We start from the raw sequence: 27,044 nt of genomic DNA on the forward strand, positions 1-27,044 counted from the left end.
TTGACCTAAGGCTGCCCAGTTCTTCCTGTGTTGTTATTTCTGTTTTCTTTGGGTGAAAAGAGTAAATGTCATCGCCTCAAAAATGATTATTTTAGAACAAGCCTGTTTCCAAATGTAACCAAATGATGACCACCACGGGGACTGAAGTTTACTCCAGAACCCAGAGCGTTTCTTTAGACTTTCATAATGTTTTCAAACTGAGTAGGTTATTGCTGTTCTAAGAGTTGGAGTTTTTTGTCTTTTAATTGGGGATTTTTTAGGAACTTGTGCAATCTCAATAGAACAGACTGTCAGTTTGGCCTAGGTTTTGTTTGCAGGAGGCATAAATCAGTACAATAAAGGCTTGATGGCAGATTATTGACAGGATCATTTAAATGCCCAGCTTTAGGGGGAAAAATGCCCAACTTTTATTTAAGGAATTGGGTCTCAAAATGTGGTTTGAGGACCAGCAGCCTCCATATCACCTGGGAAGTTGTTAGGAATAAAAATGCACAGGCCACGCCCCAGGGCTACTAACTCAGAAAATCTGAGATGGGGCCGGGCCCGGTGTTCTGTTTCAGCAAAGCCCTCCCTGTGATTCTGCTGCTTACTCAAGTTTGAGAACCACTGACTTAAGAAGTCACTTACCTGTCCTTCTGGCTTACTAAGTTTGCAGTTAAATCATCTCAGTTACTAAAAGATTATGAATACAGCTTGGCGGGTATATTAAGAGAACCAAATATCTACCCACACAAAATGAAAATGCACTTTTGATCCATTTTCCAAATTAAGTGATCAGAGGCTTCTGGTTCCCTCACAGCCACAAATTCCCATGAAAAACTAAAAGAAGTACTAGATCAAAATCACAGGGAAAGAAACCCAACTAACAGGATACTTGGCAGGCATCTAAGAAAACCTTTAATTCACAGGAGATGGGATGAATATCGAAATTATTAGCATTATCACTTTATAGGGTAAGACTCTAGAATTTGCAACTTCACTTTTTGCTATTTAAAATGTATTGAGCATTGACAGTGTGGGGTTGAAGTACTTTATGGCACACTCATCATCTTTGCCTTTGGGTCTTCCATTCCTTAAATAACGTGCATTTTTAAAAAACATGACGGTGCATGACGTCATAAAAGGATTATGTGAACACACACTGAGACCTTTTATGGTGAAATTTTGTAGGTACACTGTGTTTTATTTACTTCATGGTAACTGATGACTACATATCTGGGTAAAATGGAGGACTTTATGTGAAAATGAAATGAAAAGCTATATATCAAATCATATTTGTAATCCCCTAACTCTTGGCCTGTGTAGTCTGAACTCTATAGTGACAGCCATGTAATGACCACCGGGATCAATTACAAGCAAGTTGCCTTGGAATTATAGTGCAACTATAATTTTCATTTTTCACACTGATGTAAGGAAACAGTAACATATGCTGTGCAAGAAAACCATTTAATGCTTGTTGAAAAATAATTTCTATTTGGTTTTGTAACATATTTCTTGAAATATCTATTTCTGATAGTTTGTAGTTTGACTAAAGCACACAGGCAGTTTTAAATGCTTGTGATTGGGGTTATCTATATTGTTAAATTTTAAGGGGCGCCTGGATGGCCCAGTCGGTTAAGTGTCCGACTCGGTTTTGGCTTAGGTCATGATCTCACAGTTTGTGAGTTTGAGCCCCACATTGGGCTCTGTGCTGATGGTGCAGAGCCTGCTTGGGATTCTCTCTCTCTCCCTCTCTCTGCCCCTCCCCCACTTGCTCTGTCTCTTTCACAAAAATAAACTTAAAAAATTTTTTTAAAAATCCACTTAATGAGACTATCCAAGAATAGTTAGCATGTGAAAAGAAAATTATAGGTCAGTTAACATGATTGTGTTCCTTGCGATTGCTGCCATAGTGCTGTCTCTCTAAACTTTTGCACAGAGAAGACATTTTCCATCAGCTGTGTATTTTCTGACAATACACGGGAGAATGCTCACAGAATAGAAGCATTTAGAAAGCAACATTTAGGAGATTTAACAGCCTTCAGGCAAAATCTCCACAGTAAATTCTTTATCAGTGTCCCTGAAAAGAGCTTTGTAAGAAAAAAAAAATTTCGCAATTCATTGTGGGTTTTTTTTTTTTTTTTCTATTAGTTGGGTTTTCCTGTGACTCATACAATTGGCATGATTTCTTTGGAGAGATCACAGTGCTGGGTGTGTAAATATCATTCGGTGGCCAATGAAGAGATTGGTTAGGAAAAATGTTAATGGATCTATGCTCAACTTTGCTTCTCCTGACCCTTATAATCCCCCATTGTGACAGAGGTTGCTAATTGTGCCCCCATATGTGTTTTCCTCTTCTCACATAGTCAGAACTCCTAATTTCCCGTTGGACACATGGCTGCCTGGAATAGATACTATGTCTCCAAGCTTCTCCTAGGCTGCCCTGTCCATCTTGTAGACAGATGTGAATGGAAGAGGTTCATACCACTTCCATCGCGTGCCATTTAAGAAGGGAGCATGCCTCCCCTCTCCCCTTCCTTCTTCAGGTAGGCCGACTGTAGAGACAATAGCTAGAACTTAAGCAGACCTCACGGAACAGGATGGGACCTGAGGGATTGTGGTAGTTATCTATTGCTGCATAATAAATTACCCCACGATTTAGCAGCTTAAAACCACAAACGCGATCTTGCAGTTTTTGCGGCATGTTAGCTGGCTTCTCCCAAAGTGCGGAAGCCAAGAGAGAGCCAGGAGGAAGCTGCAATATCTCTTGTGACGTAGTTTTGTACGTGTCACGTCAGCATTTCCACCATACTCTATTCGTTGTTAAGCAGCCCGCTACAACTAGTCCACATGCAAGAAGCGTGGACCAGATGCCACTTTTTTTTTTTAAATTGTTTTAAATGTTTACGCTTTGAGAGAGAGAGAGACAGAGACAGAGTATGAGTGGGGAAGGGGCAGAAAGAGAGAGAGGGAGACACAGAATCTGAAGCAGGCTCCAGGCTCTGAGCTGTCAGCACAGAGCCTGACGCGGGGCTAGAACTCATGAACCTAGATGCCACTTCTTGAAGGTATGAGCGCCCTGGTAGATAAAATTGTTGCCCCTGCCCATCCCCCTCTCCCAAAGGCACCCATGTTCTAATCCCCAGAACCAGCGGATATGTTACCTGGCATGGAATGAAGAATTTTGCTGATGTAATTAAGGGCAGAAACAGGGAAATTTCATGGATTATGTGGATAGCCTTAATACAATCATAAGGGGGTCAGAGTGAGAATAGGAAATGTAATGATGGAAACAGGTCAGTGTGAGGTTGCCACGAGTCAAGGGATGCAGAAGCCTCTAGAAGCGGGAAAAGGGAAGGAGTAGATTTTCCTTTAGAGCCTCCAGAAATGCAGCCTTTGTAAGGCCAATTTTGGACTTCTGACCTCCAGAAATGTAATACATTGTTGTTGAAGTTTGTGGTAAGTTGTTACAGTAACAAGAAACTAATACACCAAAGAACTTGTGGACATAGTTCAAAACTGCCACAGTCCACCCTCTGGTCACTCCTTATTCCTAGTTCCCTCACTTGCAACAAGTGCTCCCCCTTCCCAAGGACCCCGGGTCTTATCTCATTATAGCATTCACTCAAAGTCCAGAGTCTTGTCCTCTAAATAGGTCCTGGGGCAGAGGAGTCTTCTTGGATATAGTTCCTTACATTTGGCTACTTGAGTATAGTGCCTCTTAATCTGAAGTCCTGTGAACTAAAGGAAAAAGCTATAATGCTCTCTTCCTGCAACAACCAATTAAAATGGCAGGACAGATAGGGTAACTGTTATAGACATTCCAGTTTCAAGGGGCAGAAAACAGGTTTGCAGAAGCCCCCAGTCCATAGCAGTTCTGAAAGTCACTTGGGTATAGGCTGGCAGTTCCATATGAAAGGCCTGGGAATAATTCTCCATGGATTTTCATTCTATCTTCTAGGCTTTTGGTTTTACCCTTTAAGCCATCTTTATTCCATTAAAGGTAGCATATATTTACATGGAAATAGTTTTCTCAGCCTGCTTCCTGCTTATAGAGCTTGAGGGTCCAAAGACCTCTTTCCTTTTCATGCTCTGACTCCTTCAGCCCAAGCTGGCAGTGTTTCTGACAATTACAATACTCTTTTAAAAAAATTATGAATCTCCTGCAAATCTTAATTGGGTTTCAGTCCCATAAAATAAAAGCCCTACCCATAAATATCTTTGAGCTAAATCTTTTGCTACCTCGGGCTTCTGCAGAAGGACAAAAGCCTTAAGCTTCTTAGAAGCCATATTATTTGAATGAGAGGATCCAAGAAGCATAACCTTAAAATCTTTTGAGAGTCTTTTGCCTGTGATATCTCCCTTAAGCCACCACTGGAAAAAATGCCACCGGAGCAGTAAAATAGAAGACTGTGTCCTTGCAACTATGGTTAGCAATATTCACCCTTGAGTGACCATCTCTGAACCTCTTGAATGTGAGAAATAAAATTCTATCTTGCTTAGGCCACTGTTATTTAGGGATTTTCTGTTAGGTGAAAGAATCTAATCCTAACTACTATACTCTTGGTGCTATTTGGTGAGCGTCTCTGAAACTGACTAATACAGTAACTAACTCATCAATAGACTCAGTACTAACAAACTACAAGTGCTCAAGATTGTGAAGCGTCCACAATCTGGTGATCAGACAGACTGAAACCATTATAATCCTTACACGTTAGAAGTTGATGTCTTATGAATAGATGGAAAATGGGCTCAGCTCATTAATAGAGGTGGACTGTAAACAGTGTGTGTGGGTAGGTGGGGAAGTAGGGAATGGAGGGTGGGGTGTTTACAAAAATAAAAGACATGGTCTCAGCACTCATTACTTACAGACTGTTTAGGGAGATAAAACACATACATGTTAAAATACTAAAGAATACTAAAAATACTAAAGAATACTAAAGAATGCCTACACAACAGGATTTGAGATATAAATGGGCACAAGTATCTCTGAAGTAATTAAATGTTTTAACATTTTTTGAGCACTGCATAAACATTTTTGAATTATCACAATTCTGAACGAATGAGAAAACTGAGGCTTAGAGAGCTTAGTTTGCCCCACTGCATACAGTAAATAATTAGGATAATTGACTCAATAATTGAATTTGCATAGATCCAGCTCTAAAGCCCACGCTGCTCACCACAATGTTAACAACGGAGAGCTCAGGTTGGCTCAATCAATGTGAATTTTACCTTTTTGAAAATTTACCTTTACACCTCAAATCATGAGCTTTAGAGGGAACATATTTGCAAAACGCTCTCCGCTTGACAGAACATTACGACTCTAGTGTAGCAAAAACCTTAAAAATGATTAATTTCACTGTCTTGGATTCGTACAACGTTTTAGCGACATAATATTTGGGGCAAGCCGTGAAAAATCGCTTTGTTGTCTTTTACCAGTAACATTTCATCTGCAGCACGCACACACACAAGAAATTGATCTTCGAAGAAACACAAAGCATCTCTTCCCAAAGAGAGCGTTAGTCCTCTGAAGGGCAGCCTGGAACAGATTTCAGCAAAGTGTCGGGACAAAGAGCTCTGCGCTGTTGTCCGGTACAGAGCGGTAGAAACCAAGAAGGATGGAATGTTTTCGAAGGCAGGGCGGGAAGTATTCAAAGGATGGATACAGGATAATCCTGAAAAGATGTCAGACTGGGGCGGGACACTGCACCAGGGAACGAAGACAGCTGCAGGAAGGGTAGGGAGTGCGGGATGGACGGCGAAATCCAGGTGCCGGGAGGACAGCGCGCGGGGAGGAGCTCGCGTCTGGGCCGCCGAGCGGGGCCGGGTGAGGTCACAGGCCCTTGTGAGGTGGGGTGGAGCCGCGGGGCCGCAGCGCCGTCCAGTCGGCGCGGAGGCGGCGGCGAGCTCAGCCGCTCCCGGCTGCCCCGGAGCCCCTGCGCGGTGGCGGAGGCGGTGGCGGTGGCCGTGCCCTGGGTCCCGCGCTCTTCCAGCGCGGGCCTCTCAGTGGGCGGAGCGTCGGCCTCGGTCAGGTGACCTGGGGGCGGGGCTTCGTCGCGTGGGAGCCCGGGAAGGCGGCGCAGCGAGAGCGCCGGGCCACGCGGGGGGCTGAGCGGCCTGCAGCTAGGACCTTCGGATCCCGTTGGGCTAGGGCCTAGGCCCGTGAGGCGGGAGGACGGGGACACCCTTGGGAGCCCGAGGGGGTTCACGGTGGGACACCCCCCCCCCCCCTCCCGGGGGGACACAGGTGGAGAGGCAAGACTTGCCGAGGAGCGTGCCACCCGGTGCGAGGGACAAAGTAGAACAATTACGGAGATGGACGAAGGTTCCAGAAGGGGCAGCGATGTGACTGGGCGGGCCGGGCACTAAAGGGGCAGACGCGGCTGGATCCCGTGGTGCCTCGGAAATGGTGGTGGTTCTAGAAGTGTGGAGGTCATGGTGGCTGGGACGCTTCCCTGCTTCTTGAGCAAACCCTCAGACCTCTAGTAGAGCACTTGTTTTCATCTGGTGAGTGGTTTAACGTGTTCACAGGTCTACTCACTTTCTTCGCCAGAAGGCTAAACGAGCAGGGCCTGTTGGAATGTTCCACAGCACAGGTTCTTCCATGAAGTGGAAGTTCAGTCAGTATTGTTAAAGGTGGTAGTTGGGGGTGGTGCCGGTCATGTGTGAACGTTAAGGGCAACAGGTGCGGTGAAGAGGTGTCTGCAGTTGCTGTTAATGGACGTTTGCGGTCATCGCTGCAAGGGAAGTGAGGGAGGAAGTGAGGGGCGGTTTGGAAGGGAACCCAAATGGAAAGAGTAGAAAGTACTTTGCAGAAGTGGTGGGTGATGGGAGGGAAGCAGATGTGGAGGTGGTGGTAACTCAGCAAGTGAGAAAGTGCAGTTGTGAAAGCGCAGTGCAAACATCAGAGCGCTAAAAACAAAATAAAGTTAGATTCTCCATATTTCTGCCTAGCTGTGCCTCTGGGTTTACTAAGCAGCAGTGTAAATTTAGTGAAAGTATCCCTGGATTTGGGAGTCAGGGACCTGAATTTTGCTACTATTTTGTGTACGTTGTGTGAGCAAATCACAATCTTTCTGTGTATCAGCTTCCTTATATATAACTAAGGTATTGGACCAGAAAGATTTCTTTTTTTTTAAATGTTTATTTTTGAGAGAGAGAGTACAAGTGCGGCAGGGGCAGAGAGAGAGGAAGACACAGAATCTGCAGCAGCCCCCAGACTCTGAATTGTCAGCACAGAGCCCGATGTGGGGCTCGAAACCCCCCGCCCCGTAAGATCATGAGCTGAGCTGAAGTCAGAAGCTTAACCCACTGAGCCACTCAGGCACCCCTGACCAGAAAGATTTCTGAAATCATCCTAGCTCTGTTGTGGATTCTATGATTTCATGTAACAATAAGCACTCCTCCCCGACTTCATTTACGGCTTTTAAAGTTTGTTTATTTAAATTTCAATATAGTTAACATAAAGTGTTAGTTTTAGGTGTACAATATTCAGCAATTGTATACATTACTTAGTGCTCATCATAAGTGTACTCTTAATCCCTTCAGCTATTTGACCCATTCTCCACCCACCTCCCCTCTTGTAACCATTAGTTTATTTTCTATAGTTAAGAGTGTTTCTTGGTTTGTCCCTTTTTTTCCCTTTGTTTCATAACATATGAGTGAAATCTTGTGGTATTTGTCTTTTCTGACACATTTCACTTAGCATTATACTGTCTAGCTCCATCCGTGCTGTTGCAAATGGCAAGATTATTCATTCTTTTTTATGGCTGAGTAATATTCCAGTGTGTGTGCTTGTGTGTGTGTGTATATGTATACCACCTCTTTATCCATTCATCTATCAATGGATAGATGGGCTGCTAACACTTGAGCTGCTTCCAAAATTCGGCTATTGTAGATAATGCTGCAGTAAACATAGGGGTGCATATAGTTTTTTGTTTTTTTTTTTTTTTTTTTTTTTTTTTTTAATATATGAAATTTACAGTCAAATTGGTTTCCATACAACACCCAGTGCTCATCCCAAAAGGTGCCCTCCTCAATACCCATCACCCACCCTGCCCTCCCTCCCACCCCCCATCAACCCTCAGTTTGTTCTCAGTTTTTAACAGTCTCTTATGCTTTGGCTCTCTCCCACTCTAACCTCTTTTTTTTTTTTTTTTTTTTTTCCCTTCCCCTCCCCCGTGGGTTTCTGTGATGTTTCTCAGGATCCACATAAGAGTGAAACCATATGGTATCTGTCTTTCTCTGTATGGCTTATTTCACTTAGCATCACACTCTCCAGTTCCATCCATGTTGCTACAAAAGGCCATATTTCATTTTTTCTCATTGCCACGTAGTATTCCATTGTGTATATAAACCACAATTTCTTTATCCATTCATCAGTTGATGGACATTTAGGCTCTTTCCATAATTTGGCTATTGTTGAGAGTGCCGCTATAAACATTGGGGTACAGGTGCCCCTATGCATCAGTACTCCTGTATCCCTTGGATAAATTCCTAGCAGTGCTATTGCTGGGTCATAGGGTAGGTCTATTTTTAATTTTCTGAGGAACCTCCACACAGCTTTCCAGAGCGGCTGCACCAATTTGCATTCCCACCAACAGTGCAAGAGGGTTCCCGTTTCTCCACATCCTCTCCAGCATCTATAGTCTCCTGATTTCTTCATTTTGGCCACTCTGACTGGCGTGAGGTGATATCTGAGTGTGGTTTTGATTTGTATTTCCCTGATAAGGAGCGACGTTGAGCATCTTTTCATGTGCCTGTTGGCCATCCGGATGTCTTCTTTAGAGAAGTGTCTATTCATGTTTTCTGCCCATTTCTTCACTGGGTTATTTGTTTTTCGGGTGTGGAGTTTGATGAGCTCTTTATAGATTTTGGATACTAGCCCTTTGTCCGATGTGTCATTTGCAAATATCTTTTCCCATTCCGTTGGTTGCCTTTTAGTTTTGTTGGTTGTTTCCTTTGCTGTGCAGAAGCTTGTTATCTTCATAAGGTCCCAGTAATTCACTTTTGCTTTTAATTCCCTTGCCTTTGGGGATGTGCTGAGTAAGAGATTGCTACGGCTGAGGTCAGAGAGGTCTTTTCCTGCTTTCTCCTCTAAGGTTTTGATGGTTTCCTGTCTCACATTCAGGTCATTTATCCATTTTGAGTTTATTTTTGTGAATGGTGTGAGAAAGTGGTCTAGTTTCAACCTTCTGCATGTTGCTGTCCAGTTCTCCCAGCACCATTTGTTAAAGAGACTGTCTTTTTTCCATTGGATGTTCTTTCCTGCTTTGTCAAAGATGAGTTGGCCATACGTTTGTGGGTCTAGTTCTGGGGTTTCTATTCTATTCCATTGGTCTATGTGTCTGTTTTTATGCCAATACCATGCTGTCTTGATGATGACAGCTTTGTAGTAGAGGCTAAAGTCTGGGATTGTGATGCCTCCTGCTTTGGTCTTCTTCTTCAAAATTACTTTGGCTATTCGGGGCCTTTTGTGGTTCCATATGAATTTTAGGATTGCTTGTTCTAGTTTTGAGAAGAATGCTGGTGCAATTTTGATTGGGATTGCATTGAATGTGTAGATAGCTTTGGGTAGTATTGACATTTTGACAATATTTATTCTTCCAATCCATGAGCAGGGAATGTCTTTCCATTTCTTTATATCTTCTTCAATTACCTGCATAAGCTTTCTATAGTTTTCAGCATACAGATCTTTTACATCTTTGGTTAGATTTATTCCTAGGTATTTTATGCTTCTTGGTGCAATTGTGAATGGGATCAGTTTCTTCATTTGTCTTTCTGTTGCTTCATCGTTAGTGTATAAGAATGCAACTGATTTCTGCACATTGATTTTGTATCCTGCAACTTTGCTGAATTCATGTATCAGTTCTAGCAGACTTTTGGTGGAGTCTATCGGATTTTCCATGTATAATATCATGTCATCTGCAAAAAGCGAAAGCTTGACTTCATCTTTGCCAATTTTGATGCCTTTGATTTCCTTTTGTTGTCTGATTGCTGATGCTAGAACTTCCAGCACTATGTTAAACAACAGCGGTGACAGTGGGCATCCCTGTCGTGTTCCTGATCTCAGGGAAAAAGCTCTCAGTTTTTCCCCGTTGAGGATGATGTTAGCTGTGGGCTTTTCATAAATGGCCTTTATGATCTTTAAGTATGTTCCTTCTATCCCGACTTTCTCAAGGGTTTTTATTAAGAAAGGGTGCTGGATTTTGTCAAAGGCCTTTTGTGCATCGATTGACAGGATCGTATGGTTCTTCTCTTTTTTTTTTGTTAATGTGATGTATCACGTTGATCGATTTGCGAATGTTGAACCAGCCCTGCATCCCAGGAATGAATCCCACTTGATCATGGTGAATAATTCTTTTTATATGCTGTTGAATTCGATTTGCTAGTATCTTATTAAGAATTTTTGCATCCATATTCATCATGGATATTGGCCTGTAGTTTTCTTTTTTTACTGGGTCTCTGTCTGGTTTAGGAATCAAAGTAATACTGGCTTCATAGAATGAGTCTGGAAGTTTTCCTTCCCTTTCTGTTTCTTGGAATAGCTTGAGAAGGATAGGTATTATCTCTGCTTTAAATGTCTGGTAGAACTCCCCTGGGAAGCCATCTGGTCCTGGACTCTTATTTGTTGGGAGATTTTTGATAACCGATTCAATTTCTTCGCTGGTTATGGGTCTGTTCAAGCTTTCTATTTCCTCCTGATTGAGTTTTGGAAGAGTGTGGGTGTTTAGGAATTTGTCCATTTCTTCCAGGTTGTCCAATTTGCTGGCATATAATTTTTCATAGTATTCCCTGATAATTGTTTGTATCTCTGAGGGATTGGTTGTAATCATTCCATTTTCATTCATGATTTTATCTATTTGGGTCATCTCCCTTTTCTTTTTGAGAAGCCTGGCTAGAGGTTTGTCAATTTTGTTTATTTTTTCAAAAAACCAACTCTTGGTTTCGTTGATCTGCTCTACAGTTTTTTTAGATTCTATATTGTTTATTTCTGCTCTGATCTTTATGATTTCTCTTCTTCTGCTGGGTTTAGGCTGCCTTTGCTGTTCTGCTTCTATTTCCTTTAGGTGTGCTGTTAGATTTTGTATTTGGGATTTTTCTTGTTTCTTGAGATAGGCCTGGATTGCAATGTATTTTCCTCTCAGGACTGCCTTCGCTGCGTCCCAAAGCGTTTGGATTGTTGTATTTTCATTTTCGTTTGTTTCCATATATTTTTTAATTTCTTCTCTAATTGCCTGGTTGACTCACTCATTTGTTAGTAGGGTGTTCTTTAACCTCCATGCTTTTGGAGGTTTTCCAGACTTTTTCCTGTGGTTGATTTCAAGCTTCATAGCATTGTGGTCTGAAAGTATGCATGGTATAATTTCAATTCTTGTAAACTTATGAAGGGCTGTTTTGTGACCCAGTATATGATCTATCTTGGAGAATGTTCCATGTGCACTCGAGAAGAAAGTATATTCTGTTGCTTTGGGATGCAGAGTTCTAAATAGATCTGTCAAGTCCATCGGATCCAATGTATCATTCAGGGCCCTTGTTTCTTTATTGACTGTGTGTCTAGATGATCTATCCATTTCTGTAAGTGGGGTGTTAAAGTCCCCTACAATGACCACATTCTTATCAATAAGGTTGCTTATGTTTATGAGTAATTGTTTTATATATCTGGGGGCTCCGCTATTTGGCGCATAGACATTTATAATTGTTAGCTCTTCCTGATGGATAGACCCTGTGATTATTATATAATGCCCTTCTTCATCTCTTGTTACAGCCTTTAATTTAAAGTCTAGTTTGTCTGATATAAGTATGGCTACTCCAGCTTTCTTTTGGCTTCCAGGAGCATGATAAATAGTTCTCCATCCCCTCACTCTCAATCTAAAGGTGTCCTCAGATCTAAAATGAGTCTCTTGTAGACAGCAAATAGATGGGTCTTGTTTTTTTATCCATTCTGATACCCTATGTCTTTTAGTTGGCGCATTTAATCCATTTACATTCAGTGTTATTATAGAAAGATACGGGTTTAGAGTCATTGTGATGTCTGTATGTTTTATGCTTGTAGCGATGTCTCTGGTACTTTGTCTCACAGGATCCCCCTTAGGATCTCTTGTAGGGCTGGTTTCGTGGTGACAAATTCCTTCAGTTTTTGTTTGTTTGGGAGACCTTTATCTCTCCTTCTATTCTAAATGACAGACTTGCTGGATAAAGGATTCTCGGCTGCATATTTTTTCTGTTTAGCACACTGTAGATATCGTGCCAAGCCTTTCTGGCCTGCCAAGTTTCAAAGGAGAGATCAGTCACGAGTCTTATAGGTCTCCCTTTATATGTGAGGGCACGTTTATCCCTTGCTGCTTTCAGAATTTTCTCTTTATCCTTGTATTTTGCCAGTTTCACTATGATATGTCGTGCAGAAGATCGATTCAAGTTACGTCTGAAGGGAGTTCTCTGTGCCTCTTGGATTTCAATGCCTTTTTCCTTCCCCAGTTCAGGGAAGTTCTCAGCTATAATTTGTTCAAGTACCCCTTCAGCACCTTTCCCTCTCTCTTCCTCCTCTGGGATACCAATTATGCGTATATTATTTTTTTTTTAGTGTATCACTTAGTTCTCTAATTTTCCCCTCATACTCCTGGATTTTTTTATCTCTCTTTCTTTCAGCTTCCTCTTTTTCCATAACTTTATCTTCTAGTTCACCTATTCTCTCCTCTGCCTCTTCAAGCCGAGCCATTGTGGTTTCCATTTTGTTTTGCATTTCGTTTAAAGCGTTTTTCAACTCCTCGTGACTGTTCCTTAGTCCCTCGATCTTTATGGCAAGAGATTCTCTGCTGTCCTGTATACTGTTTTCAAGCCCAGCGATTAATTTTATGACTATTATTCTAAATTCACTTTCTGTTATATTATTTAAATCCTTTTTGATCAGTTCATTAGCTGTTGTTATTTCCTGGAGATTCTTCTGAGGGGAATTCTTCCGTTTGGTCATTTTGGAGAGTCCCTGGCGTGGTGAGGACCTGCAGTGCACTTCCCCTGTGCTGTGGTGTATAACTGGAGTTAGTGGGCGGGGCCGCAGTCCGACCCGATGTCTGCCCCCAGCCCACCGCTGGGGCCACAGTCAGACTGGTGTGTGCCTTCTCTTCCCCTCTCCTAGGGGCGGGATTCACTGTGGGGTGGCGTGTCCCGTCTGGGCTACTTGCACACTGCCAGGCTTGTGTTGCTGGGGATCTGGCATATTAGCTGGGGTGGGTAGGCAAGGTGCACGGGGGCTGGAGGGGCAGGCTTAGCTCGCTTCTCCTTAGGTGATCCACTTCAGGAGGAGCCCTGTGGCAGCGGGAGGGAGTCAGATCCGCTGCCGGAGGTTTGGCTCCGCAGAAGCACAGAGTTGGGTGTTTGCGCTGCGCGAGCAAGTTCCCTGGCAGGAACTGGTTCCCTTTGGGATTTTGGCTGGGGGATGGGCGGGGGAGATGGCGCTGGCGCCTTTGTTCCCCGCCAAGCTGAGCTCTGCCGTCCGGGGGCTCAGCAGCTCTCCCTCCCTTTGTCCTCCAGCCTTCCCGCTTTCCGAGCAGAGCTGTTAACTTCTGACCTCCCAGACGCTAAGTCGCGCTTGCTGTCGGAACACAGTCTGTCCGGCCCCTCCGCTTTTGCCAGCCAGACTCGGGGGCTCCGCTTGGCTGGCGAGCCGCCCCTCCGCCCCGGCTCCCTCCCGCCAGTCCGTGGAGCGCGCACCGCCTCGCCGCCCTTCCTACCCTCTTCCGTGGGCCTCTCGTCTGCGCTTGGCTCCGGAGACTCCCTTCTGCTAATCCTCTGGCGGTTTTCTGGGTTCTTTAGGCAGGTGTAGGTGGAATCTAAGTGATCGGCAGGACGCGCTGTGAGCCCCGCGTCCTCCTACGCCGCCATCTTCACAATACTCCTCTTGTTAAAATTATTCTTAGGCATTTTATGCTTTTCATGCTCTTGTAAATGAAATTGCTTTCTTAAGTTTTCATTTGCTTGTTGCAACTCTATAGCAATACAGTTGATTTTTGTATGTTGATACAAGACTGCATTTTCTGCTTCTGAAATTATTCAGTTCATGCTATTTTTGTGAAACTCGTATTCATTCTACCATTACATGAATTATGACTTTTCTTACAGCCAATGGAAAGTTATATCGTAATAGACTACTGAAGGCTATGAAGTCTCTCAAAAGTAAGTAAAAAACAAAATTATAAGGCATGTTATCTAGGTCTCCAGATACACCATCCAAGGATGAATCTTGGCCCTATCTAAGCTTTTAATTATAATTCTTCCAGCATAACTACATCTTACCTGCTGTTAATATATACTTTCTCTTGGCAGGAAGTCCACTGTCTTCTTAGATTTTTTTCAACTTTTTCTCAGGAAGAAAAACCAACCCTGGCAAAAACAAACAAAAAACCCTGGTTGTTATTGAAAAGCAATGGTCAGCTACAATAATAACTAATAAGTCAAAACATAACCCTACTTTTTATGCAGAGTAATTCAGTTAGTGGTCTGCAGTTCTGTTTGTTCCAGCACCTTAACCTTGTTTTACTTTGTAGGCTTGTCCACAAGAATAGACTAAAGGAAATACAGTTCTGACTCCATTGACTTTCTATTTGAGTCTTTAAGTGGAAAAGTCTATTTGGGATTTCAGCCTTGTCAAAGTGTAATAATAACAGAGGCATGAAATATATTTTATCTTTTGTTTCTTTTGTTTTAATAGTATGTGTTCATTAAAGTTAATAATAGTTTTCCTAAAAAACATTTTTACATTTTACTATTATACAACTTTTTTTTTCAAATGTCGCTTTACTGTCTCTTTCCTAAGATGGGAAGATTAAAAAGAATTACCTCCATACTAGTTTGGGAAATATGGGAATGGGGCTCACAGACGAGGAACTTGCTGGATTGTCAGGAGACCTACAAGTTGATGGTGAGTGCCAAAGATAGCATTCAGGATCTATTTATCTTGATCTTCGATTTAAAGGAGTATCAATTAAAATTATGTTGTGAGACAGATTTAGCTGGACTTTATTATACTCTATAAACAAAGTGTATCTTTTTCTGAGCTCATGTCATTGACTACATGTCTCTTTTGGACTTCTGTAGCAAACGGGAATGTTGATCTGCATGACGTGATGGAAGGAATGAAAGCTATTACAGGTGAGCACAAAGTCACTATAAACCTAAATTCCCATTAGAACACTAACTATATTTTACCATTAACCTTAAATGCCATGTTGATTCTGTTACTGTGCTCCTTATTATAAATATTTGTCCAGAGTCGGGCTTTGTGGTATTCGTGTTTTGGTAATAAAATTTTAGCTTCAAGTCTTGGTAGGAAGACCCTTACTCTCTTAAAAAAATAATCTAAAAATAACTTTTTTAGACTCACTAAATTTCCCTCACGAGCCTTTCTCTTTCTGATTAAGGGAAAGTTGACATCAAAAACCTGGAAACCGTTCTAGGTGACATGGGAATCAAGCTCACAGACCAGGAACTTGAAGATCTGAAAGAAAACCTGCCAGTCAGTGGTGAGCACGTGAGATACCATTGGATTTTGAGCTTTCGGTGTTATGTACCGTTAGCAATGAAAGGAATGGAACGAGGGAACTTTCTACGCAGAAGAGGTCCAGATTGTAGATGGGACAAGAACACTGACAAAGAAGTTGAGAATGTAGTATTTGGACACAGGTGGCGTGGCTACTAGAAGAGTCTGCGAAGTTCTGAGGATAACAAAGTTTGCCTTTACAAAATGGCCGCTTTTGAATCTCATCTTTTTGTTATCAAATTCAAGAGTTGATATTTTATGAAATAGAAAGTCAAATTTACATTTTTTAAATAAGTATATTTTTAATATTTTAAATCTTTTCTTCTGTTCTATACTGAAGCATATTCTGAGTAAATGTTTGTTGAATGGCTATTTAAAGTGCATAACAAAATGCCCAGTAACAAAAGGCTGTTATAATCTGAAGGGGAGGAGAGCGTTCTTACGCTATTTTATATCACTTTATGAGCTTCAAGTTATGTTTTTTTTGGTTACAGTTGATAATACAGTTGCTCTGAAAACTTTGAAGGATGAAGTGAAAGCTTTTACAGGCAAGAATTTGTTATAAATGATTTGCAACAAATTGTGATTGACACTAAAAATTTTAATAGCATTTTCTCAAAATTCTACTACTGCTTTACAGATTCACATACTTTCAGTATTCATTTTGATAAATATGTGCATCTACTGATCAACATCTTAATCTAACATTATCTGGGTTTATAAGTAAAACAAAAGGACTATTTCTTCATTGTAAGTCATATATTCTTTGATGCTTTTTTTTCAGTAAAAGTGCCTGGCTCTTATTTATAGACCCAAACCTAGATGATCACAGCAAAAGCAGGGTGGAGCTTTAGAAATAAAAGTCCATTACCAACAGCTAATTACATAGTTTTAACAAAGTAAAGTAAAATATGTCATACTTTGTTAATTGTGTCTTGTATCATACTAACCGTCTCTTGACCTTATTTCTGGATAATTATATGACCAGATTTGCTTCTGTACTATGTGATATCATTCCCAGTGTTAGGGATACATCCCATTTGCTAATACTGAGGGACAAATTCTATTTTTTTATTTAGCATTTGACTCTTTTTAGTAGCAAATCTTTCACTCCATCTTTCCTTTTCATTCTGGTATCAGAGAAAGGACTAGAGCAGCAAAAGTAAATGTTTAGACCATGTTAAATAATAAGATTGTCCGTTAATAGTTTAACCTGTAACTATTCTGTCTTTTCAAAGGAGAAAAGGTTGATTCCAGGGACCTACAAAATACTCTAAAAGACATGGGGATTGAGCTTACAGACGAGGAGGCCAAGCAACTGAGGAAAACACTGCCCCTTGATGGTAAATAAATGCCACATAAATGCCACCATGCCTTCCAGGAAACCTGACTTTATGGGTCAGTGCGAGCCATTCTCAATCTTTGAGTAGTACAGTTTTGTCTTAAAATGCCATAAATTAATAGATAAAGGCACTTCTGACTTGAAAAGAAATTCTTTCAGTACCTCTTGGAACACAATCTGAGATTCATCGCTACATTGCCATATAGTAATCTGAGTGATTAATACTATCCTCTCAGATTGGTATCAGTTTTGCAATAAGAGCAAGGAAACATAATGAAGGAGAAAGAGGACATCAGTAGAATAAAAAGGAAGAAATATTTTAATGTATTTTTTAGAATTGCACCATGGGAGAGTTTAATAAATGTCTCTAATTCCAAAGAATGGGTAAGTTTGTCACTGTGGAAAACATCTATCTATCTATCTATCTATCTATCTATCTATCTAGAGCACACGAGCAGGGCAGGGGTAGAGGGAGAGAGAGAGAGAGAGAGAGAGAGAGAGAGAGAGAGAGAGAGAGAATCTCAAGCAGGCTCCACAGTCAGCACAGAGCCTGACATGGGGTTCAGTCTGATGACTGAGATCATGACCTGAGCCCAAATCAAGAGTCAGATCCTTAACCGACTGAGCCACTCAGGCACCACAAACATTTATATTTTTAAATGTCCATATCGTATAACTATAAAATAGATGCATTTTTAAAGCAAATCATTGAAATGTATCTTTCTACAATCATATAATTTGTAATGTTTTGGTTTTCTGGAGATCTGAATTGTACTTTTTCTTACAGCCCACGGAAAGGTGTTTCAAAGCAGGTTGCTGAAGGATGTGAAGTATAATAAAAGTGAGTAAGAAGCACAAAGATGAGGCATATGAAATATCCTTAAGCATTACATTTATATCACTAGAATATAACACCTTATTTTGCTTCTTGTACCACATCTATGTTTTTGCTGGTAGTAATCCTTACTTTATCTTAGATGAAAAGTTCTCTACTGCATTGTGGTTTTTTTTTTTTTTTTTCAACGTTTTTTTTAATTTATTTTTGGGACAGAGAGAGACAGAGCATGAATGGGGGAGGGGCAGAGAGAGAGGGAGACACAGAATCGGAAACAGGCTCCAGGCTCCGAGCCATCGGCCCAGAGCCTGATGCGGGGCTCGAACTCACGGACCGCGAGATCGTGACCTGGCTGAAGTCGGAGGCTTAACCGACTGCGCCACCCAGGCGCCCCTGCATTGTGTTTTTGAAGCTTTCTCTGAAGAAACAATTATATGAACAGAAATAAAGATGGAAGGAAAGGAAGGAAGGAAGGAAGGAAGGAAGGAAGGAAGGAAGGAAGGACGGCAGGCAAGCGTGTGCAAGGGAGGAAGGTGGGAAGGAGAAAGGAAGAAGGTTTGGGACTTACTCCAAAATGTGAGCAGAAGCAGACAAAACAATCTCAGAGTAAGAGTTTAGGAAAGGACTATAATCTCTCCTTCTTGGTGGAGATTACTGGTTATTGCTCTTTAGTTACACTTGGTCAGCCCTGCCCCACCTAACTTTTTCCTGGGCCTGTATGTTTAACGTTTGAGGAAACAAATTCTAATTCTAACTCTGCTTTTAACTCTTTATTTTTTTTTAATTTTTTAATGCTTTTTTATTTTTAAGAGAGAGACCGAGAGAGACAGAGTGCGAGTGGGGGCGGGAGGGAGCAGAGAGAGAGGGAGACACAGAACCCAAAAGCAGGCTCCAGGCTCTGAGCTGTCAGCACAGAGCCCAACGTGGGGCTCGAACTCACAAACCATGAGATCATGACCTGAGCTGAAGTTGGACGCTCAACCAACTGAGCCGCCCAGGTGCCCCTGCTTTTAACTCTTTAAATTGTAACTCAGCTTGTAAAGAGTTGTACATATATATTGTAGTTTTGTTCTCTGCTTGAAAATTTTAGCAGTTATGCTAGATTGTGAAGTCATTCTCTTTTAGCAGTATATTCATGTAACAGCACCAACTATTACTATCTTAAAGAGATATTTGCACCCCCATGTTCATTGCAGCATTATCTGCAATACCCAAGACAAAGACACAACATGTCTCTTGACAGATGAATGAAGAAAATAGAATAAATATATATAAATATGTACATACATAATACATAATAGAATATTATTTGACCGCAGAAAACAAGGAAAGCCTGCCATTTTCAACAAGGATGAAACTTGAGGGCATTATGCTAAGTGAAATAAGTCAGACAGAAGAAAACAAATACTATATGATACCTCCTATGGGTGGAATCTAAAAAACCAAACTCATAGAAACAGAGACCTGATCGGTAGCTGCCAGAGGCAGGGGGTTGGGGAGAGGAATAGGTGAAGGTAGTCAAAAGGATGCAAACTTCCAGCTATAAGAGGGGTAAGTTCTGGAGATATAATGTAAGGCACGTTGACTATAATTAACAACACTATCATATTTTTGGAAATTGCTAAAAGAGTAAATTTAAAAGTTCTCACCATACACACAACCAAAAATGTAACTATGTGAGATGACAGATGTGTTAACTAAACTTATTGTGGTAATCATTTTGCAGTGTATATATATACATATATTGTACACCTTAAACTTATACACTGTCATATGTCAATTATTCAATAAAACTGGGGGAGGGGCGCCTGGGTGGCTCAGGGGTTGAGCGATGGACTTCGGCTCAGGTCATGATCTCGCAGTTCGTGAGTTTGAGCCCCGCGTCGGGCTCTGTGCTGACAGCTCACAGCCAGGAGCCTACTTCAGATTCTGTGTCTCCCTCTCTCTGCCCCTTCCCTGCCCATGCTCTGTCTCTCTCTGCCTCTCAAAAATGAATAAACATTAAAAAAAATTTTTAAATAAGATAAAACTGGGGGAAAGGGGGAAAACAATGTCTGTTAGTTGAAGATAATAATATACGTTCATGAATTTTTCTAAATATTTTGTATTCATTCCATTTTTTCTTTCCTTTTCATGTTTTCAAGGAGGGAAGATTGATGTAAATAACCTGGACCCTGTTTTAGAAGCTATGGAGGTCAAGCTGACAGAAAAGGAACTGAATCTGTTAAAGGATCTTCTGCGTGGTGAGCATTATAGAAAACACTGTGATTTTAAACAGATGTGCTTGCAGGATTAATTTTGACTGTTTCAAAAGTTTAAATTATTTGTTGCCTGAAGACATTCGAATAGCTTGCAGAAGAACTCAGGGGGTAAAAAGGCTGTTCTTTTTTTTTAGTGTTTTTTTTGTTAATGTTTATTTATTTTTGAGAGAGAGCCAGACAGAATGTGAGTAGGGGAGGGGCAGAGAGGGAGACACACAACTCGAAGCAGGTTCCAGGCTCCAAGCTGTCAGCACAGAGCCCAATGCCCAGGAACCGTGAGATCATGACCTGAGCTGAAGGTGATGCTTAACCGACTGAGCCACCCAGGTGCCCCAAAGGCTGTTCATTTTTGTTGCTTTAAAACCTCTCATCTATTTCTTTATACATCTTGGACTAGGGGTGGATGCTAGTGAGAAGGGGAGGGATTTTTGTTGTCTGGTTTTACAAAAATAGGATCTGCAATGTGGTTTTTGTTTGTTTGTTTGTTTGTTTTTGCTGATCCGTATATCACTGCCATTCACACCGTGGTGCAGAACATCATCCATGAGAGGCTCCACTCCTCAGTGCCAAGGCCGTTGTGTGTACCTGCCAAATACAGTCCTCTCTGTGTTCTGACCATTGAGCCGGATGGCTTATTCGCTTATAAAAGAATATGAAGATTTGACAGCCACTAAGTGCACCTGTCATTGACACAGGGTTCTCAAAACTAAAACCTAGAAATGCCACACACCTATCTGTGCCTTCAGGAGAAAGCTCCGTGTGTCAAATCTTAATAATGCAGTATGTCCTGTGTAAAGAGGAGCCTGTGTAGATTGGCACATTCTGAGGAATCTGTCAGTGTAAAGTGGTAACATCTGCCTTTTTTATTTACAAATGTAAATGAAATGTAATTATTCAGCCATTCCTCATTTCTCTATTCATAGATATTGAGATGCTTTCTTTTCTGGTCACTATAACAAAGAAAGTTAACAGAAAAATATGTGTAGTATTACAATTTTTAAAAAATATATGTAATACACTTTATAAACATAAGAAAGTTCTGGAAGGCTATACACAAAACTGTTAGTAATAGTGAGGAGAGGTACTGAAGCTGAGGAGAGGTAAAAGAAGGGACATTTACCTTTTCTTAAACGCTCTTTTTTTTTTTAGCCTGTTACACAAAGTATGTTTTAAATTCTACTTTTTTAAGCTTAATTTATTTTGTTTTTAATTTAAGATGAATACATGGGGTGCCTGGGTGGCTCAGTTGGTTAAGCGTCCAACTTCGGCTCAGGTCATGATCTCACGGTTTGTGAGTTTGAGCCCTGCATCAGGCTCTGTGCTGACAGCTCAGAGCCTGGAGCCGGCTTCGGATGCTGTGTCTGTCTCTCTTTCTGCCCCTCCCCTGCTCACATTCTGTGTGTGTGTGTGTCTCTCTCTCTCTCAAAAATAAATAAACATTAAAAATTTTTTTAAAAAGATGTATACAAATGGTGTGGTAAAATGACAGGATTTTGGCTGTTTTTTTATCTACCAATTAGGTTCAGCGGATCACTAAATTGACCACTTAAGTAACTAGTTCCTATCAAATATCCCTCACTGCTTAACATTGGTCTCTACCTGCCCATTGCATCAACATGTGGTAACACAAGATAACAATCCTAACGAATACTGAGAGATACATAATTTTAAAAAGTGAGGAAAGTAAGATTGAAGGATTACTCAAATCACACAAAGCCACTAACGAATGTGGGCCTGGCAGAGTTAGAACATTTAATAATTGAAGAAGAAAAATTGTACATGAATAATATGTACATGAATAATATGATAGGACATTCAACATACAGTGTTTTCAATCTCAAAAGATTTTAAAGGACCTCTTGGAACAAAGTCAATCTTTTGGTAAAGGTTATTTTTATACATCTCATTTCAAAGTTCAAAAGCTGTGGAGTACAATAACCTAATTTGCTCAGAAAAAAATCACATCCCAACACACTTGAAACAGTCGGCATTGAATTCATTGTTTCTTCTAAGAATCATGGAATAGTTATAACGTGAATTTTCTTAAATATTAGGTGAAATAAACTTTGACAGTTTTCATCTTTATTATTTAATGAAACCATTTAAGATCTTTTTTTTTTTCATTATTTATTATTAAATCTTGGTCCTCATTGCTAATGAATTATTTTCCTTGGTCATCTTCTGGAACCAATCTTAGATTGGTTAAATCTTAGATTTAAAAAAAAAAATCTTAGATTAAAAAAAAAAAACCTCCTGTCCTATGTATCTTTTTTCTGAGTCCATGTTATTATTCTTCTCTGATTAAACTTTGTCTTACAGGCTCTAAGAAAGTTGATCTGCAAAAACTTATGGAAAAAGTAGAGGATGTTACAGGTGAGGAAAAAGTTACCAAATACATATGATTCTGATTCTTTACACATATTCTTCCCTGTTACTTTATATTCCTTTTAAATTATGATATTTTGGGGCACCTGGGTAGCTCGGTCAGTTAAGTGTCTGACTCTTGATTTTGGTTCAGGTCATGATCTCACGGTTCGTGAGATCAAGCCCCGCATCTGGCTCTGCACGGAGCCTGCTTGGGATTCTCTCTGTCCCTTTCTCTCTGCCCCTCCCCTGCTTACTCTCTCTCAAAATAAATAAGCATTAAAAATAATAGTAAATAAATTAGGCATAATTTTTAATAAACTGATTTCCTGGACTTTGGTTTTTCAGGGTTTTCTTTTTTTTTTTTTAAGTTTTTCTTTAAATTCTAGTTAGTTATCATATAGTGTAATATTGGTTTCAGGAGTAGAATTTAGTGATTCATCACTTATGTAACACCCAGTGCTCATTATAACAAGTGCCCCCCTTAATACCCATCACCCATTTAGCCCATCCCTTGCCCACCTCAGTTCGTTCTCCATCAACCCTCAGTTTGTTCTCTATAGTTAAGAGTTTGCCTCCCTCTCCCTTTTTTTTCTCCTTCCCCTGTGTTCATCTGTTTTGTTTCTTAAATTCCACATAGACTGAAATCAGAAAGTATTTGTCTTTCTCCGGTTTGTCGATGCTTTAACAACAAAACATAGTGCCATATTTTGTTAGGCCCTATAATCTCATTTTTTCCAGATTTTTACTAAAAACATTAGTGCAATAAAAAGAGACTAAAGTTTTATTACCTACTAGTAATCTCCCACAACAGAATATTATGAAATGCATTACTATGCACTCTGTTATTTTGTCTCTATTATTACTAAAGTTATGGAAATAAACACTTTAATATTTTACCATAACTACAGTCAAACAGGACTCATTTGACTTTATTATGTATTGAGTAGTTGGTGCTAATAATTAAACAGTAATAAGAGATTTCATTATTATTTAGAATAATTAGATGGTTCTTTAAAATCTCACATGTTACCATTTCTGTCCTTTTAAAGGAGAGGAAATTGATGTCAATGACATGGAAACAGTTCTAGGAAACATGGGAATAGAACTCACAGATAAAGAACTCTCACAACTGGTGAAAAATCTGCCAGTTGATAGTGAGTATTTAAAAAAAAATGTAGTCATACAGGGAAGTGTATTGTTAACTTGTGAAAACTTGTAAAATTGTCTCTATCTTATTGCTTGTCAGAAATAATTTCATGATTCATGTTACATAATTTTAAATGACTATTATATGTTAAAATTTTCTCTGTGCCAAATTTATCTTTAGTTTGAGAAGTAACCGTTGTATCATCGTGGCTCCTATCATCAGGATTCAGTTATATTACTTATAACTTTTGAGTCTATCAAGAGATGTAAAATTTAATCCAGAATAAATGAGAAAAAGAGAAAGGAGTGATCTAATAGGGGAAAATGAAAATATCACAAAAGAAAAGTAAAAGATATTTTTCAGGATGGCAGAATGTCAGTATCCCCATCCCTTACAATTTCATTATTTGCCACTAAATCAGAAAATTTCTAAGGCAGTTCACAAAAGATGTCTTACTGAAATTGCTGATTTCTTACTAGACAGTAATGAAATTCCACATTGCTCTTCTGTGATCTGAATAGTCCTTTTCCTTACAGATGGAAAGGTCTATCGAAGAAGGTTGCTGGATGGTATAAAGTTTCTTAAAGGTAAGGGAGAAACTTAACAAAACACAAATGAGTCTGAGATCATCACGTTTGGCATTTAGACTAATTCCTTGTGATTAAATTGTCAACTCTGCCACTTAACACATTATTATATACTTTTGTTTCTTTTGTGGATGATCGTGTTCTTTAGGAGATCATCTTTTATGTTGTAACTTGGAAAGAATTCCTATGCTTTCTCGGGATTTTTCAAACTTTGACAGAAGTAGAAATTATCAGAGCCCAGGAAACATAGCAAAAGTAAAGGGAAAATTAGCACCTCTTCAGTTAGTTTATTCAGCAACAAAAGACTACTAATCTGACATTTAGACCAAGAGAGCAAGAGAGTGCTAGAAAGTCTCCAAGAAACTGAAAGAACATGGGACTGAATAGATAGACAGGGAGCAGGCCAGGAAAAAGGTCATGTCTAAGCAAGGTTCCGAATACCACCTTCATGATTTCTACCAAATCCACACACTATTTGTACTACTATTAATATTTTCACTGATACTGATTTACTTTTTACTTAAATTTTAAAAAATTTTAAATGGTAATGGAAAAACAGCATGCCTTAACATAACTAGACATTAATTGTAAAAACGAACACAATCAAAATGAGACAATAGTGGTTAGAAAAGCTGGAATTGTTATCACCCTACTAGAATTCTCTGAGAAGTCATTCTGTCACCTTTCAGTTTTTATACTGGGCGTGCTTATATTAAGATTAAAATTAAAACAATAAACTCAAACTCGAACTCTTATTATTGACTCTGTCCTCCTGTAAAGATCTCATCAGGCTTTGGTTTTTTGGAGGAACATGATAACCATAATCCTCTGGAGGTGAGGGTTTATCCCACATTTTAGGGACATTAACTGTTACCTGTATACTTCTTTTTCCATAAGGAGGGAAGATTGATTCCAGTAAAGTGGATGAAGTTTTGGGAGCTATGGGCATGGACCTCACTGAAAAGGAGCTTAAAGACATAATGCAAAATCTGCCAGTTAATGGTGAGCATTTTGGATGCCACTGAACACTCCAGAAAAACTACTTTTGTAAGCCTATTTATAACAATCATTCAAAATGCTTGTTTGACATCAAGAAGGCATTCTGAAAAGCTTGGGGAAAAAAACTCAGGTCCAAAGAAAGAACGCATCCTGTCTGTCGCTGGTTTCACACGCACACTAGAGAAAGATTTCAAGATAACTTGACTTTTTCACTCAACCTTACCTTTTTTTCCCTACAGAGTAAGGGAGAATTGATAGGTATTGCTCAAATTACAATTGAGCTCTTTGGCCACATTTGCTAATGCGTGACATCAGTATTTATAAAAAGGGTACTTAGTATAGCTGTGGCTATCTGTAATGTTGTTGTTACTTTTCTTTGTTAATATGGCCAGAGTATCCCTGCACTACATGGCCGCCATCTCAGTGTTTGTCTGTGTCTCACCTTCACATGGGTCCTATGGGGAAAAGTCTATTGCAAGCAACTTAAAACAGTTCTCCTCTAAATCTGTAGCCCAGTGAAGTCACAGAAGTCACAGAGCCTCCCTTCCACCAAATGCTGTTACTGAAGCAATCACAAGACCCTGCCCAGATTCAGTCTAAGCTTTTGGTGGGAGATGTATCAGTCACACTGTAATAAGATCGTGTGGGGCGGGAAATCTATGTCTCAGCCATCCTTGAAACATATGTTCTGCCACAGCTCCTTTTACTCAGCATATGTGTTTTAGATTCATCTCTGGTATTGTCTGTGTCAGTGATTTGTTTTGGTGGGAGTTAAGACAGTGGAGCAGCATGGGGACCCTGAGCTTGCCTCATCCCTGAAGCGCAGCTAGATCAGCAGCAAACCACGTCAAGCACCTAGGAAACTGAGCTGAGGATCAACACAACAATCTGCATAACTTGAGCCACAGAACTCAGCAGGTACACAGTGTGGAGAGGTGGACTGGGGGAGAGAAAAGCCACGGAGGGTAGGGAGCTGTTTTTGCTGAGAGAGGACAGAGAAAAGAGAGGAAGAGAGCGCGGTCCATCACGATCATGGAAGAACAACACTTCCCTGAAAGTAGCTGGAGAGAAAGAGAAAGAGTGAAAACACTCTCAGGGGACTGAACAAGAAATCTGCCCCCCCCCCCCAAATCTATTGATGGGAAGAAAGGAGAGGGTGTCAGTACCACCAGGATTCTATAAACAGTGGAGCACAGAGCCTGAAGTTCTGGAGGTCAGTGCCTGGTGGTGCTCTGGTGAGGAAGTAGGGCAAATCCCCAGGGGCAGGTAGTGGGGTTTGACGGGTCCTTGTGCCAATAAGGAGAAGCAGTTCTCCTACTTGGGGTGCATTTGGTAGAGGCCATATGGCCTCCCCATGGGCAAAAGTCCCGTCAGACCCCAGAGAGCAGCCACGTTTGCTGGTATTGGACGTCAGAGTACGATGAAACCTGGAACCGGCTGTGTGTTGTGGTTTGCCGTAATCCCTGACCCTCTGCCACTGCACGATCGCACAAATGTCTTCTGGGGCAAGTCAGCACCTGGCCATTGCTCAGCAAGACTCTCCCCAGAGTTGGCACGGGTCCCAGCCTCAGGGGTCTCTCAAGTGTCTGGGGTTTTGAAACACAGCTCCATCTGAGATAAACTCTAGAGGGAGGTGCCACCTGGCAGGTGGACAGCTTGGACACAGACCGGGTAGGGACAGGGAGTCGAGGAAGGCCTGAGACAAAGGAGGGGTGCTTGATTGTGTCAGCGAAAGCACAAAGTTCCTATGCCAGAGACTAGGGAGCTGGGCGAAGCCACCTCTCCCTTGCACGCACATGCTCACCACACTGATCCACCCCAGCAAGCTAAGCAGCGCCACCTAGTGGAGAACAGACCGTTACACCAAGCCCCACCCAACTGCGCTTCCAGGCACATCTCCTAGAAGACCAGCACAAGTCACTCCACCTGTTTAGTGTACGGTCTAAAGAAGACTTCGTAGTTCCAGTTCTAGGGGAAACTGGATATAACTTC

The 27,044-nt window shown here is 40.8% G+C and overlaps 1 protein-coding gene across 1 annotated transcript in view; it reads left to right on the plus strand.

The window, feature by feature from the left end:
- Nucleotides 1-16,750: 16,750 nt before the first annotated feature.
- The window catches only part of LOC145715199 (uncharacterized), a 37,369-nt gene continuing 27,075 nt past the window's right edge, over nucleotides 16,751-27,044 (plus strand). The window contains exons 1-7 of the mRNA XM_081794899.1: nucleotides 16,751-16,857; nucleotides 17,644-17,697; nucleotides 19,836-19,934; nucleotides 22,272-22,325; nucleotides 23,369-23,473; nucleotides 24,003-24,053; nucleotides 24,951-25,055. Of these exons, the coding sequence (XP_081651025.1) occupies nucleotides 16,797-16,857; nucleotides 17,644-17,697; nucleotides 19,836-19,934; nucleotides 22,272-22,325; nucleotides 23,369-23,473; nucleotides 24,003-24,053; nucleotides 24,951-25,055 (529 nt within the window). The 5' untranslated portion in view covers nucleotides 16,751-16,796. The remainder of the gene's footprint in view (nucleotides 16,858-17,643; nucleotides 17,698-19,835; nucleotides 19,935-22,271; nucleotides 22,326-23,368; nucleotides 23,474-24,002; nucleotides 24,054-24,950; nucleotides 25,056-27,044) is intronic.

The sequence above is a fragment of the Panthera onca genome (assembly GCF_046562875.1).
Source record: "Panthera onca isolate mPanOnc1 chromosome E1 unlocalized genomic scaffold, mPanOnc1 haplotype 2 h2.Chr16_ul_9, whole genome shotgun sequence".
NCBI lineage: Eukaryota > Metazoa > Chordata > Mammalia > Carnivora > Felidae > Panthera > Panthera onca.